A 14,243-nucleotide genomic window follows, 5' to 3' on the forward strand; every position below is an offset into this window, starting at 1 on the left:
GGGCCACCACACCCAGTCAAGAGTAAATTTCAAATATGTCACCTCAAAAAGTGTCAAGTGAGGTGATGGATATGTGAATTAGCTTGATCTGATCACTCCACATTTTGTGTGTATGTGTGTATATACATAAACATCACATTGTACTCCATAAGTGTAATGCAATTATGATTTGTCAATTAAAAATAGCATAAAACTTTTTTTAAAAAATTTTAAGACAAGGTCTTGCTTTGTTGCCCAGTCTGGACTGCAGTGGTGCAATCTTGGCTCACTGCAACTTCAACCTCTTGGGCTCAGACAACCCTCCCACCTCAGTCTCCGAAGTAGCTGGGACTACAGACAAGTGCCACCATATAGGCTAATGAAAAAAAAAATTACAGAGATGAGATCTCACTATGTTGCCCATATTAAAAATATTTTAGAAATTTAAATACTTCTCAATTTAGAATGCAGGATTAATCTTACTTGCTCAATAAAACAATGATTTAAATTTTATAGGGCTAGAATATTATAATAGGATATTTTTATATTTCTTCAATGTCTAATTTTTTTTATTTAGATCATCAGTAAGGTAAAGTGGAAATAAACACTAGCAGAGGAGTCAGAAGACCAAGTTCTGAATCCTAAATTAGTAATAACTACTTATATGTTGTTAGGCCGTTCTCTTAGAATCTTTGGCTTCAATTTCTTCATTGGCAAAAACATGCAAGATTCTATCTGTTCCCCCTACCCAGCAATCATAGAGATGTTGTATCATGATAAAACAGTGTATATGAACAATTTTTGTTAATTATAAAGCACACACACCTAAGGCATCGATCCTTTATCAGGTTGTCTTTTTTTGCCACAAGGCCGTGTTCTCTTTAGGCCTTTTGTTTTTTTGTTTTGTGCAAATCAGTTTCTTATTGGTAAAGACTTAACTGTGTTTCTCTTTGGGGTTGATGAGAATTAATGTCATTATTCATTTTTTCTAAATCACATGGAATTACATTGCTTAAAAATTTACACAGAAGGAACTTTGCTAAGTGATTCTATATTCATTATCTCAATTAGTCCTCAAAACACACTGAAAGTTAGGGCTCATTCCTGTCATGTCATTTGGCAGAAGAGGTAGCAGAGGCTTGAAAAGTTCAGCTGGCTGCCCTAAATCATACAGCTAATAAGTGACACAGCTGCCATTTGAATCAAGTTGGTCCGATATCAAACCCCACACTCCCTATTTTCGATGCCTCCAGTTTGTGAGGTATATTCATGCCCAGTGAACACTGGATTTAAGCTGCTTATCTCAATCACAGTTAAACAGAAAACATCTGTTACGACAACTAAGGATCACCCACAGCATCACTATCCTAAAAAAAAAAAACTTCATGGGAAAAGTCATTCCTCACTGAGCAATGTTGGATAAGGCAAATTTGAAAAAACAAAAGAAGTGATTATTGAATCCATATTACAAATCTGGCTCCTGAAAAAGGGAATTGTTTTAAGGGATTTTCCAAAATATCATCTCTCATTGCCTCAATCTATTTCTGCTTGACCTATGAAAAAAGAACTAAGTGACTTTTCTAACAGTGTATTTTATTAGTTCCAGATAAGAATTGAGTTTGGTTTGCAAATTATTTCATTGTCTTTAAAATAAAAGAGGATAACATTAAATGGCAAGACTTCTGTGCTTGCACAAAGGCCTATAATGCAGAAAACTTCCAAACAATCTTTTAGGAAGAGGAACAATTTATACTTCCATAATTTGTGAGGTGGATTAGCTGCTATTCGCAATAATTTGAAAAGAAGTCAAAACGTGTATTTTGCCATTTTTGTGAATAGTAAGTCAGAAAATAAAAGTGAAGTGTTTAGCATCAAGTTTGGCACAAATAATCTCAACAAATAAAAGTTCATGCTATTGAGATTGCTAATGTTAATATTATTTAGGCTACAGGATAAATTGTGCAAGATATCTGCAAAAACAAACAAATAAACAAAAAACTGGTTGTCAGATGCATCTAATTTCCCCCCCACCACCTTTTTTTTTTTTTTTTTGAAACAGAGTCTTGCTCTGTCACCCAGGCTGCGGTGCAGTGGTGCAATCTGGGCTCACTGCAAGCTCCGCCTCCCGGGTTAACGCCATTCTCTTGCCTCAGCCTCCTGAGTAGCTGGGACCACAGGCGCCCGCCACCACACCCAGCTAATTTTTTGTATTTTTAGTAGAGACGGGGTTTCACCATGTTAGCCAGGATGGTCTCGATCTCCTGACCTCGTGACCCGCCCACTTCGGCCTCCCAAAGTGCTGGGATTACAGGTGTGAGCCACCGCGCCGGGCCTTCCACTTTTTAACCTAGTAGTGCATGTGTCTGTAGTATTCAATAGTTGTTCAAAATATATTCTTCTAAAGTCAAGCCAACATTACTGGATTTCATTGGCATTTTATAATAATGGTTCATTTCTCAATATAAACCACTTACAGTGAGTACTCGTCCTATAGAATATTCCCCTGAGAGGACCAAGGTGGTCCCATACCAGAAGGCCAGAGCATAAGATGCATAGATCAGCAGGAAAGCAGCACCTATAGAAATATTGGCTGTAATAGCTTTCTTTATCCCAATTCTTTTAGCTTCTTCTAAATTTTTGTTGTACCTGGGAAAAAGAACAAAAATGATCACATATACTCATACATTGTATGAAAACATGTCAATATAGCATAATAGTTACAGAGTGGCTAGGATGTGCTCAGTCCTGTGAGATACATGCATTTTGTCCTGCTGCTCATACATCGACCCTATATAGTAGTACTGTTTTACTCCCTTTTTGCAGAAGAAGAAACTGAAATTTATAGAGATTAACTTATTTGTGGGGGAGTCTTCTAAAATTTCCTTCTCTGGCTTTAGCAATAGCAAAATAAGTGAAGCAATATTTAGCAAACTTCTAGAACTTACATTGTTTTGTACACAAGACAAAGTAAAAGCCATGGAAAAACCTGTGCCTTTCTTTCAAAATCTACATGCCTCTTTAATTAAGTAATAAAATGGAGAGATAATGTTAGAAAGTGCTAAAAAAAAAAAAGGGGGGGGATAGTCGTTTAAATCTCTGAACATTAAGGAAGTTTGGAGACAGTTTGCTCTCTGTCCTGCCTTCCTCTAGGACTGTCGGAATGACCAACTGAGAGGTTACATGTGTGAGAGCATTTTGAGAGTTCTGAATTTCCATGTAATACTTTTTACATTTAAATAAGCTGTACAATTTATCTTATTTCCGTAGATATTTATTTAAAAAATCACTGACCTACAAAAATTATTTGGCTTACAGGTTTATAAAAGCACATCATTATTCATCAGCATTGCCTCTCTTCCTTCTCCTTTCTACGTATTGACTATGTGTCCTTCCCTCTGTTAATGCTCCCAACACTTGTCATGCCATAGCTGCCTGCTGCTGAACTAACAGGCTCCGACCTGGTGGCTTGGGCCATCCAGGGCTTCTGGCTAACTCAAGGGCTGAGAAAAATTAAATTATTAGCATATCTATAGCCCTGAACCCATTCATGGCACAAAGGCCTACCCTACATTAACCAAACCTGGTGAGCACCCATTAATACTTCTTAGAGCAAATATAGGAAATTATACAAAAGGGGCAAAAATGAGCAAATGAAAAAAAATCGAAAAACAATGTTGGAGTCACTGACAGATTCTATTTCTGCAGTCCTAACGACTTAAAGTTATTCCCAACTGATAATTCAAATATATTTTAAACCCTCAGAGAGTGGTCAATTTTTGACGGTAAAGCTAAAGGAGATGATGTCTATAACTCGACCTTCATTTGAAAGGAACAGAGAAGACTACTCTGTTTAAGAGGATAGCTGTGGAGATAAGCTAATGGAGCCCAGAGTTAAAGGAAAATAAGGAATTTTGCAAATATAGAACCAAGGTAAAAGGATTAGAGAAACAGGACAGATTGCCTTAAATCTGTCTGTATTTTCTTAATCGCGTCTCCCTGCAGAACCTAGAGCATTGCCTTGGATAGAGGAAGAGCTAATAATTGTTGAAATTCATGAACTTTCTTCCATATAAAAGTCATACTTTAAGGTCTTTGATCCATAAATTCACAACAATATAAATATTATATACTATTATATTAATTTCCTTTGGAGAACTTGTTCCATTAGTATGTACAGCAGAGCTCAAGCACTGTCCAGATATGAACATGCATTGCTTCTTGCTTTCATGACTACTTTAACTAGGTACATTACAGAGTTACAAAAGCATGCCAAGTGAAATTTACATCACTACCGTGTTCGCTAAAGATGAAATTTAAACAGAACTTCATAGTGACAACATATCAACACATCATTAGTTTCTACCCCCGCAAAATGTAAATCCTCAACTTGCCAGTTATCATCTGAACAGAAAAATTATTTTTGAGAAATAAAGTTTCAATGGTTTATATACACACACGCACACACACACAACACACAGACACATACATATCTCTCACTTTATGAGTTGATCTAAGGTGAAAGCTACCACTGGGCATAACTTATGTAAGAATATATTTAAGGAAGTTTAATACATATGTACTATACTCTGTTATCTCCTTTGTTTCAGTTCTCGCTTACCGAGACTAACGTAGAAACCAGTCTGATGTTGTCCTATGCAGCCAGAGGAAACATTTGCACAGAAGCACAAGGAAGAAAATCATTTAGACATCAGAAAGGAGAAATAAAGGAAAGAATGGGGTAAAGGGAAATGAGACATAAACAATACTCCTTTTCCATAAGCTCTTTGTTGTTTTTCGATAAAAATGCCATACAAAAAACCAGATATTAAAATCATCCATTCATCAAAAGCTTTAGTATAGAAATGGTCATGAAAGTAGGAATGACTAAAAGAGACTAAAGTTATATAACAAAACCATTGGTATGTAGGAAACATTACTCTTCTTAAATATTATGAAAATATTTATCAATAATACAAGTAACTACTTTAAGAGTAAGGAACAATTTTGGTTAAGCAAACAGAAATAAATATTAATAGATAAATATATTTTCAAGGCACATAAAAGAGAGAAAAACATTTTTAAGTGAAAAGGAACAAAACTATTCTATACGATTGAATGGAATTTATTTTAACTTCTGGTTAAATTTCCATTCAAAGAGAGCCAGCTTCCCTCCTGCACTGCTAATTTGAAGAGAAAGCCAGATTAAGACCTCGATTACTTTATGTAGAAGCAGAGAAGGGAAGGAGGAGAACAGGAAAGAAAACTGATTATGTTTGGTCTAAGAATAGTCATCAATTCTACTTCCAAATTATATCCCAAATCTAGGTACCTGTCACCCCTCTCCTGCCTCAGCTCCAGATCAGAGAGGTGCTCTGGCCTGGACCACTCTGCCAGCCTCCCCACTGGTCTCCCTGCTTCCACCCTTTGACTTCTCACATCCATTCATGAGACCCAGTACAGACAAAGAAACAATCTGAAAACATAATGTGGATAGTCATTCCACTTTTTAACACCCTCAACCACTCCCCTGTGCCCTTAGAATACAATCCTAACTCTTCATCATGGCCCACCATCCCCACATTCTGGCCCCTGCCCACCCCAATCTCCCCTCACTCAACTGAGCTTCAGTCATGCAAGCCTTACATTTCCTAGAACATACTAAAGTCTTGGCCACCCCAGGAAATTTGGAAGACTCTTCTTCAAACCCATCCCATCTCTGTCCCCACCATGGCTTGCTTTTTCTCATCCCTCAGGTCTCAGCTGAGATGAAACCTCCTCAAAGAGGCCTGCCCCAACCACTGTATTTAAAGTTAACTTGACCATTCATCATCCTTACACTCTTTGATTCTTTCAGATCACATTTTTAAATCAATATTTTTATTTTTTTCTTTGACAATTCCTTATATTTCTTCCTCCCTTTCTCCATTCCTTCCATTTTTATCCATCTTACTATTTTGACTGAAGATCACAAAATATCCTCTGTTTCTGATTCACAGCTGAAAACCTAGAGCCCTAGCTTTGTTTAGACCTTTATAAAATAAAAAAGAAAAGAAAAGGAAAACCTAGAACCTAGCACAGTGCCTGGCATGTTGTAGGTGCTGAATAAATTTGTCAAATAAATAAACTTAAGAAATGGCCAACTTGGGAAGGACATTAGGCCACCAGTTTGTAGTCTTACGTCAACTCTTGATCTCCAAGCAAAATTAATTTCAGTTCTCTGAAGGAGACTGTCCTTTCGAAGATACATTCCAGTAACTTATATTTTCTGAAGAAATTATTCCATATGTAAAATACTACTTAGAGCAAATATAGGAATCTCTGGATATAGCTGTGTAAGTCCATTTGTTTATTCTTATAATTAAAATTTGATCATTTTCTCTAGAAAAATATTTTCATATCTAACTAATTAAAGCACTCCATTAAATCTGAATTCCTTTAAACTTTCAGTGAACTAAAATTATCAGATTTATCTAAGTTATAAATGTTGGGCTTCACCCCCACAATGTCCATTTCCTCCTTCTCAGGTTTTATCCATCCATCATTATAGTTTTTGTTGCTAATAATGTCCTTAAAAATATTGTCAGTTCCTCAAATTTAAGATGTCTTTAATTGTAACAAGTACTGGTATTCTGTCATTTTATAAAGCATTAAGAAATGAGTTTAATAGGACATTCCATATGCGGCTAGGACTCAAAGGGCTATACCTCAGTATATTAAGCAACACACAGCAGAACTTTCATGTCTCAATCTTGGCACCAACCAGGTGAAGGAAGGAAAAAATAATCTCCCTGAGAATCTGGACCACAAAGTAGGACTCATGCAGGTCTGAGCATGAATTCACACTACCAGTGTTGTCCAAAAACAATTAGACACAGAATTTAATGTAAGGTGGTCTCAGGTTAGCAGTGCCCTTGGTGAATAGCAGAAGCAAACATAAATCCTGCCTGAAAGAATTGGACTTCAATCCAGATCCATAGCAAATGTAAGATGGCACTGACTGATAGGTTTATTTCGATTTCAGAGATGATGGATTCATTCTGAATGGATGAAATACGATATATTTTCTAATTGTTCATTCCTGGTTTACAGGAATGCCATTTATTCTGAATAATGATACATACCCAGAGATCTTATTGCATTTTGTTAGCTTATAAAACCTACTGGAATTTCTGTGTAGACAATCTTATCGTCTGTGAATAACAACAGTTTTCTTCCTGTTTTCCAATCCTTACTGCTTTTCTTTTTTGTTTTCTTTTTTTCATTCTTACTCTTATTTGTTTTATTGGTCTTATTATCTAGTACTAATACAACAGTACATAGAAATGATAGTAAACAGATTTGCCTCATTCATTATTTTTTTTTAAATTGACAGACAAAATAGTACGCATTTATTTCATTCATTATTTTAAGTGTTAAAATGTTTTTAATGTTTCACCACTAAATGTTTCCTGTGGGTCTCTAATATATTAAGAAGGTTGTTTCTTATTCCTAGTTTTACGAGTTTTTGTCATGAATCATATATAATTCATGCTTTTCCCCTTACATCACAACAAATTTTTTCTTTTAATCTATTAATATGGTTAATTATATTAACAGATTTCCTAATGTTAAAACCATCTTTCCATTCATAGGATAAAGCCAACATGTTCAGGATGTTTTCAATTTGGTATTTTTCACATGGATTTATTTAGCTAATTATTTATTTATTTATAATTTCTGCATCTATGTTTTAGGTGATACTGTCCTTTAGTTTTCCTTTCTCATATTATACCTGCCTGGTAGTATAGTATCAAAGTTACACTAGCCCCATAAAATGAACTCACAACTTTTTTTTCCATTTTCTACAACAATTTATGTAAGATAGGGTTATCTCTTTCTTGAAGTTGTAGTAGAACTTGCCTACAAAATTATCCAGACTTGTGATTTCTGCTTGTGGGAGAGAAGCAGTGGAAAATGGAGATTTTTAACTTTGAATTCAATTCTTTTAATGATTATGGGTTTACTCAGATTTTCTCCTTCTTAAGTGAGGGTTTTAACCTACAATTTTCTAGCATATTATCTATATCATGAGGGTTTTTAAATTTATCGGTATAAAGCTGCAATTTAAAAATAGATTTTTAAATCTGTTACAAGTTTTCCCTATTCATTCTTTTTTTGTTCCTGATTAAACATATAAAATAGTTATTTATAAGTCTTTTTAAAGAATTAGTTTATGGATTTGTCAGTCTTCCACTCTTTTGCCTTTATTTTCTATTAAATTAATTTTTGCTCTTACTTTTATTATTTCCTTCTAATATTTTATTGTTCTTCTCTAACTTCTTGATTTAGATGTTTAGTTCTTTAATTTTCAATAATTTTATATTTCTTCTACCAGATACTCTGGTATCACTGGATTAGGACTCATTTTTAATGTGAAATCCTCAGCTTTGGAGAGAGATTGTTTCCTAGTTCACAGAGTAGTATAAATTCAGACCCCAACTGCAGATAGCAGTCAGGCCTGAGAATCTAACTTCTATGGGGAGATGTTTTCCTCCAGCTGAGAAATCAGGAAGAAGCTGTTAAGTTTTGTCTGTCTTCCAATGCTGTTGGGCTGTTGGGCATATTATTTTTCTGGTCCACCTTTTCTCTGAGGAAAACTGGAAAAGAATTCCAAACTCAAAACGTCATTATGTCTCTGCTCAAATAACAACTAATCAGAAAATATTTTTCTGAATAACTTATCTAAATAGTATCCTCATGATTCTCTTATTTTATTTCCCCAAATAATATTTACCCCAACTGGTGTATTACCTATTTGATTATTTGTGGTTGTCTGTAACCTTACCCACCCCCATTAGAATTTAAGCTCCATGAGAGCTGGGGATTTATTTCATTGAATATTTGCTCAGTCATTAAGCAGGACACCTCATTTTATTAGCCAGACATCTTTTAAAGCAAAAGCAAAGACTTTAGCAAAAATCAAAATGGAACATAGATACTGCTTTCCTTTGAACTATGGCACTTAACCATTATAAATTATTCTCAGAGGACATATCTTTATATGTGTGAATATACCATAGAACAAGAGTACTCCAAACACATATGCACAGTTAAAAAAATTATGCAATGAATACTCATGTAAGTATACCTGAGATCAAGAAACAGAACACTGCCAGAACCACAGAATCCCCTGCTGTGTGTTCGGCTGTCCTCACACAACTTCTTTTCTTCCCCAGAGCTAACCATTATTCTGATTTCTGAAAATTCCCTTGGTTTTCTTTATGGCTGTACCACACAATGTAAAACCCCCTTAACCAATACAGTTTACTTTTTCATACTTTCAAAGATATATATATTCATAAGATTGAAATGTTATAGCATCAGAATATTATAATTTATATTCAATTTTAAATAAAATCTGTTTCTGCTTAGAAATCAGTAATCTGATTTATATTATAAATTTCAATAAATTACCACCTATGCTTTCAGAAATCTAATAAAAGGGAACAGTTGCAAGCAAACTACTAAACAACACACAATATAAAAGATTTTGAACTTTTGTACACATAAGTGTTTTTTGGTTATATTGTTATCTTCCAAATCATATGGAAGATAAAGCATATGCCAGCTGAATAGGGGCAGAAAGGAAAATGAACCACAGATTAAAACGTCCGCATAGATCTTACATAAAATACTCAGTCAGTCTTAGAGAATCACTAATTAACTTGATAGAGGAAAAAAAGTCGGAGGTATAAAATATATTTCAGCCTTAGGAAACTATTTTTATGTTATTGCCCATCTAGAAAACTCTTTGAATTAGCAGATAAAAGTACAATTAGAATTGCAACTTCTCTAAAATATTAGTTATGCTGTAATATATCCCATTAAGCTATTTAAGGAAACATATATATGGGAGAAAATGCTTATAATTAACACTATCAATCTGAAGGGCATTTGAGAAGACACAATTTAACATATCTATCCATTTAAAAAAGAAACTCAGACCTTTCAAGTTCTTTCTTTTGTCCTCCAAATGCAATCACAGTTCTAATTGCTGCCAAGACCTCTTCAGCTACTGCTCCAGCTTTTGCATAAGCTAAGAGTTCTTTATCAGTAAATGAAGATAGTATCTGTATAAAAATACAATTTTGGATCATGAAAAAACATGTCAATTTTATCTTTTGTAAAGTAAAAATAAATGTATACATAAATGCTGCTTATACATTAATGCATGTGTAGAGCAAAGTCTGTCTTTTACTTGCCTTTGGTCTGTATTAACAGCCACTGGAGTAAACCTCTCCCTGAAACCAGCCATTGATGCATGAACTTGGGTCCCAGAGGGTCCTATTATGAAAGCTGGATCAATTGCAGTGGGAAAAGGACTAACGCTATTGTACCTAGAATGCTGAAGTGGTCAACTACCTAAATAAAGATTACACATGACAGGCCAGGTGCGGTGGCTCACACCTGTAATCCTAACATTTTAGGATGCCAAAGACGAATAATTGCTTGAGCCCAGGAATTCTAGACCAGCCTGGGCAACATGGCAAGACCCCGCCTCTATAAAAAATTTAAAAATTAGCTAGGTATGGTGGCACATGCCTATTGTCTCAGCTACTCAGGAGGCTGAGGTGGGAGGGTCATTTGAGCCTAGGAGGTCGAGGCTGCTGTGAGCAGTGGTTGTGCCACTGCAGTCCAGCCTGGGCAACAGAATGAGACCCTGTCCTCCCCACCCCTCCCCCAAAATTACACAAAACCAATTTATTTTTAAAATTTTGATTAAATAGAATTATATTCTTTCAATAAAAAATTCATAGGCACTTGTGGACTCATTTATGTAAGTAACATTGGTCTATCCCTTCTTGGCATAAAAAGCTCAAAGTTGTTTGGGTTTTAACAGTGGATTTCTCCCTCTCTTGTGTGTGAAAGTAAAAGGAGCTATGACAGCTAGAGGAATGGGTGGATGAAGGCAAATGAACATTGATTAGTTATATTCTAAGTGCAGACATTGTGCTGCACGTACCTAGCCTCTTTAGTACCCAAAATAATATTCCATTGATTCACTAGACATTCCTGACTTCTCAAAGCAATCTTCCTGGGGCCATCCCACCATATTTGCAAAACCATTCACAGTAGAAGGTCTGAGATAGGGTGGCCAGCGCCATCCCTTAACAAACATCTGTAGAATAGAGGAGGCTCATACAACATGCTTTAGGAATGTTTTTCTGCTCCTTCTGAAACCTTATGGTGCCACAACAATTGCCACAATGGAGGCAACCAACAATAGGAAGATCACTTCAAAGTGACACTTTAAAGAAATACTTTAAAGTTAGGCGTTTTTAAAAATGTTATTTTAATTTATTATTAATATATCAAATGCCACAATGAATTCTACAAATCTAGCTCCCTTTTCCTTCTATGACCTTCCATCATTATAAGCAGACAAAAGTATTGTTGAATCTTCATTAAGTGTTGTGTTTTTCAGGAGATCATGTCTGTGAAAAGAAAAAAAAAAAAGACCCTCTAACCTATCCTATTATCAAGGATATGAAAAGGCCAGGTGTGATGACTCACACCTATAGTCCCAGCACTTTGGGGTGACAAGTGGGAGAATCACTTGAGGCCAAGAGTTCAAGACCAGCCTGGGCAACACATAGAAACCCCATCTCTATAAAACAATTAAAAACTAACTGGACGTGGTGGTACACAACACAGTCATGATGCAGAACAATTCAGTCACAAGGATCCCACCAGAGAATATTATGAATGCTTCTGTGCACATAAACTAGAAAATCTAGAATAAATGGATAAATTACTGACCACATACATCCTCCCAAGACTGAACCAGGAAGAAATAGAATCCCTGAACAGACCAATAAAGAGTTCTGAAATTGAGGCAGTAATAATAGCTTATGACCCCCTAAAAAAGCCCAGGACCAGATGAATTCATGGCTGAATTCTGCCAAATGTAAAAAGAAGAGCTGATACCATTCCTACTGAAAATATTCCAAAAAATTAAGGTGGATGGACTCCTCTCTGACCCATTCTATGAGGCCAGCATAATCCTGATACCAAAACCTGGCAGAGATACAACCACAAAAAAACTTTGGGCCAGTATCTTTGATGAACATTGATACAAATATCCTCAACAAAATCCTGGCAAACTGAATTCAGCAGCACATCAAAAAGCTTATCTACCATGATCAAGTAGGCTTTATCCTCAGGATGCAAGATTGGCTCAACAGATGTAAATCAATAAATGTGATTCATCACATAAACAAAAGCACATGCTTATCTCAATAGATGCAAAAAGGCTTTCAATAAAATGCAACATCCACTCATGATCAAAACTCTCAACAAACAAGGTATTAAAGGAACACACCTCAAAATAATAAAAGCCATCTATGACAAACTTACAGCTAACATTATACTGAATGGACAAAAGCTGGAAGCATTCCCCTTGAAAACTGGCACAAGACAAGGATGGAATCAACCTAATTGCCCATCAATGATAGACTGGATAAAAAAAAAAATGTGGTACATAGACACTATGGAATACTATGCAGCCATAAAAAAGAATGAGATCATGTCCTTTGCAGGGACATGGATGGAGCTGGAGGCCATTATCCTTAGCAAACTAACTCAGGAACAGAAAACTAAATACTGCATGTTCTCACTTATAAGTGGGAGCTAAATGATGAGAACACATGGATATATAAAGGGGAGCAACACACACTGGGGCCTATTAGAGGGTGGAGATTGGGAGGAGGGAGACAGTCATTAAAAATAACTAATGGGTACTAGGCTTAATACTTGGGTGATGAAATAATCTGTATAACAAACCCCCATGACACAAGTTTGCTATGTAACAAACCTGCACTTATACCCCTGAACTTAAAATAAAAGTTTTAAAAAGTTAAAATAAAATTAACCTGCCTTACTCTAGCCGGCAGTTGTTCTATTTAAGTTTAGCATGATAGTATTGGCCTACTTTTGTGAGCTGTGGTTCCAGGAGCGGTTTAATATTCAGAGTGTTTGTAGTATTATTTTGGTCGGCTTGATTTATGTGAAGTTTCTAGGGCTCCCACTGGCCCCTGCTTCTGCTGCTTGAGGGAGTGAAAGTGGTTTTTCAAGATCAGACTGCCAGGTCGGGAAGAGTGTGGTGGTTTCCTGTACCAATGCCCTCTAGTGGCCCAGTGTCTCTGGGCGCTGGGAAGACAGTCTTGGGCACAAAGTACAAAAGAGGCTTCCTGGGCCAGGTCACTTGCTGTGATTGGGTCCCTTTCTGCTATGTCTATTTGCTTCTGTGTCTCTAGGTTTGAAGGTAGAGCCTCAGGCTCACAGACACAAAGAGGCTTCCCAGACCCAGAGTGAACTACATTTCTTTTTTAATATGATTTGACATCCAAAGAATTTAAGAAATTTGTTTGAAATGATACCAAAAGTATAATGCTGAGTGGGGATTAAAGCTTAGGTCTCTAGCAGCCAGCCTGGGGCTCCTTTTACTAAATAAATAGCATGTGAAGCAATGCATAATTAATCATTAAAAGATTAACTCATGGTCTGTTTTTAATCTTAAAACAGACATCAAAACATTTTAAGTAGTTTTTCAACAAATACTGATGTGAAGAGTTTGCCACCTAACTTGCTTAACATTCTAGTATACAGAAAAATCAATTGACAAGAAGCTTTTGCCAAATATTTTAGTTAACTGATAATCCCCAGAAACATTATTTGAACTCTATGTTACTCTGAGCAAAAAATTAACAGAGACCTCAGAACTTCAGTTTCTTTCTCTGTAAAATGCGATAATAACTATACTTCAGAAAGATAACACAGGCATTTGCCTGACAATAAATGCTCAATAAATGATTATTATTTGCCGAAACAAAATAATATCCATTATACAGGTTAAAATTTCTAAAGTTTCATAATACCTACAGCCTGACTCATTTTGTGTGATGCTTGGCTTTGGTTGTCCATTCATTACTTTTGCTACATGAATTTATATTGCCTTCTCTAAGTTGTGTTGAACTCCACAAAAATTACATACTGGGCCAATTTCTCTACTGAAAATACACTCACATAAAATCAGTTTGAAATTAACACCATGTTCACCTTGAAATGGAAAATAAGTTTTAAAAGATCACTGGAAACATATGCTGCGGTAGAGGGCCATTTCTACCTGTCTGCCTTCATGACAGGAGAGAGAGCTGAAGGCCAAGGATTTGTATCCATCCTTAGGGACTAGAAAGTATCTATTTTCTTAAATTATTTTATAACCA

The 14,243-nt window shown here is 35.7% G+C and overlaps 1 protein-coding gene across 2 annotated transcripts in view; it reads right to left on the reverse strand.

Annotated features, from left to right (window-relative positions):
• The window catches only part of ABCB1 (ATP binding cassette subfamily B member 1), a 99,317-nt gene that overhangs the window by 49,297 nt on the left and 35,777 nt on the right, over positions 1 to 14,243 (reverse strand). For both annotated transcript variants that reach the window (XM_030822035.1, XM_030822034.1), the window contains 2 exons: positions 9,964 to 10,088; positions 2,454 to 2,625 (listed from right to left, as the gene is read on the reverse strand). In XM_030822035.1, coding sequence (XP_030677895.1) covers positions 2,454 to 2,625; positions 9,964 to 10,088 — 297 coding nt within the window. The remainder of the gene's footprint in view (positions 1 to 2,453; positions 2,626 to 9,963; positions 10,089 to 14,243) is intronic.

This window comes from Nomascus leucogenys, chromosome 11 (assembly GCF_006542625.1).
Source record: "Nomascus leucogenys isolate Asia chromosome 11, Asia_NLE_v1, whole genome shotgun sequence".
In the NCBI taxonomy this organism is placed as follows: Eukaryota; Metazoa; Chordata; class Mammalia; order Primates; family Hylobatidae; genus Nomascus; species Nomascus leucogenys.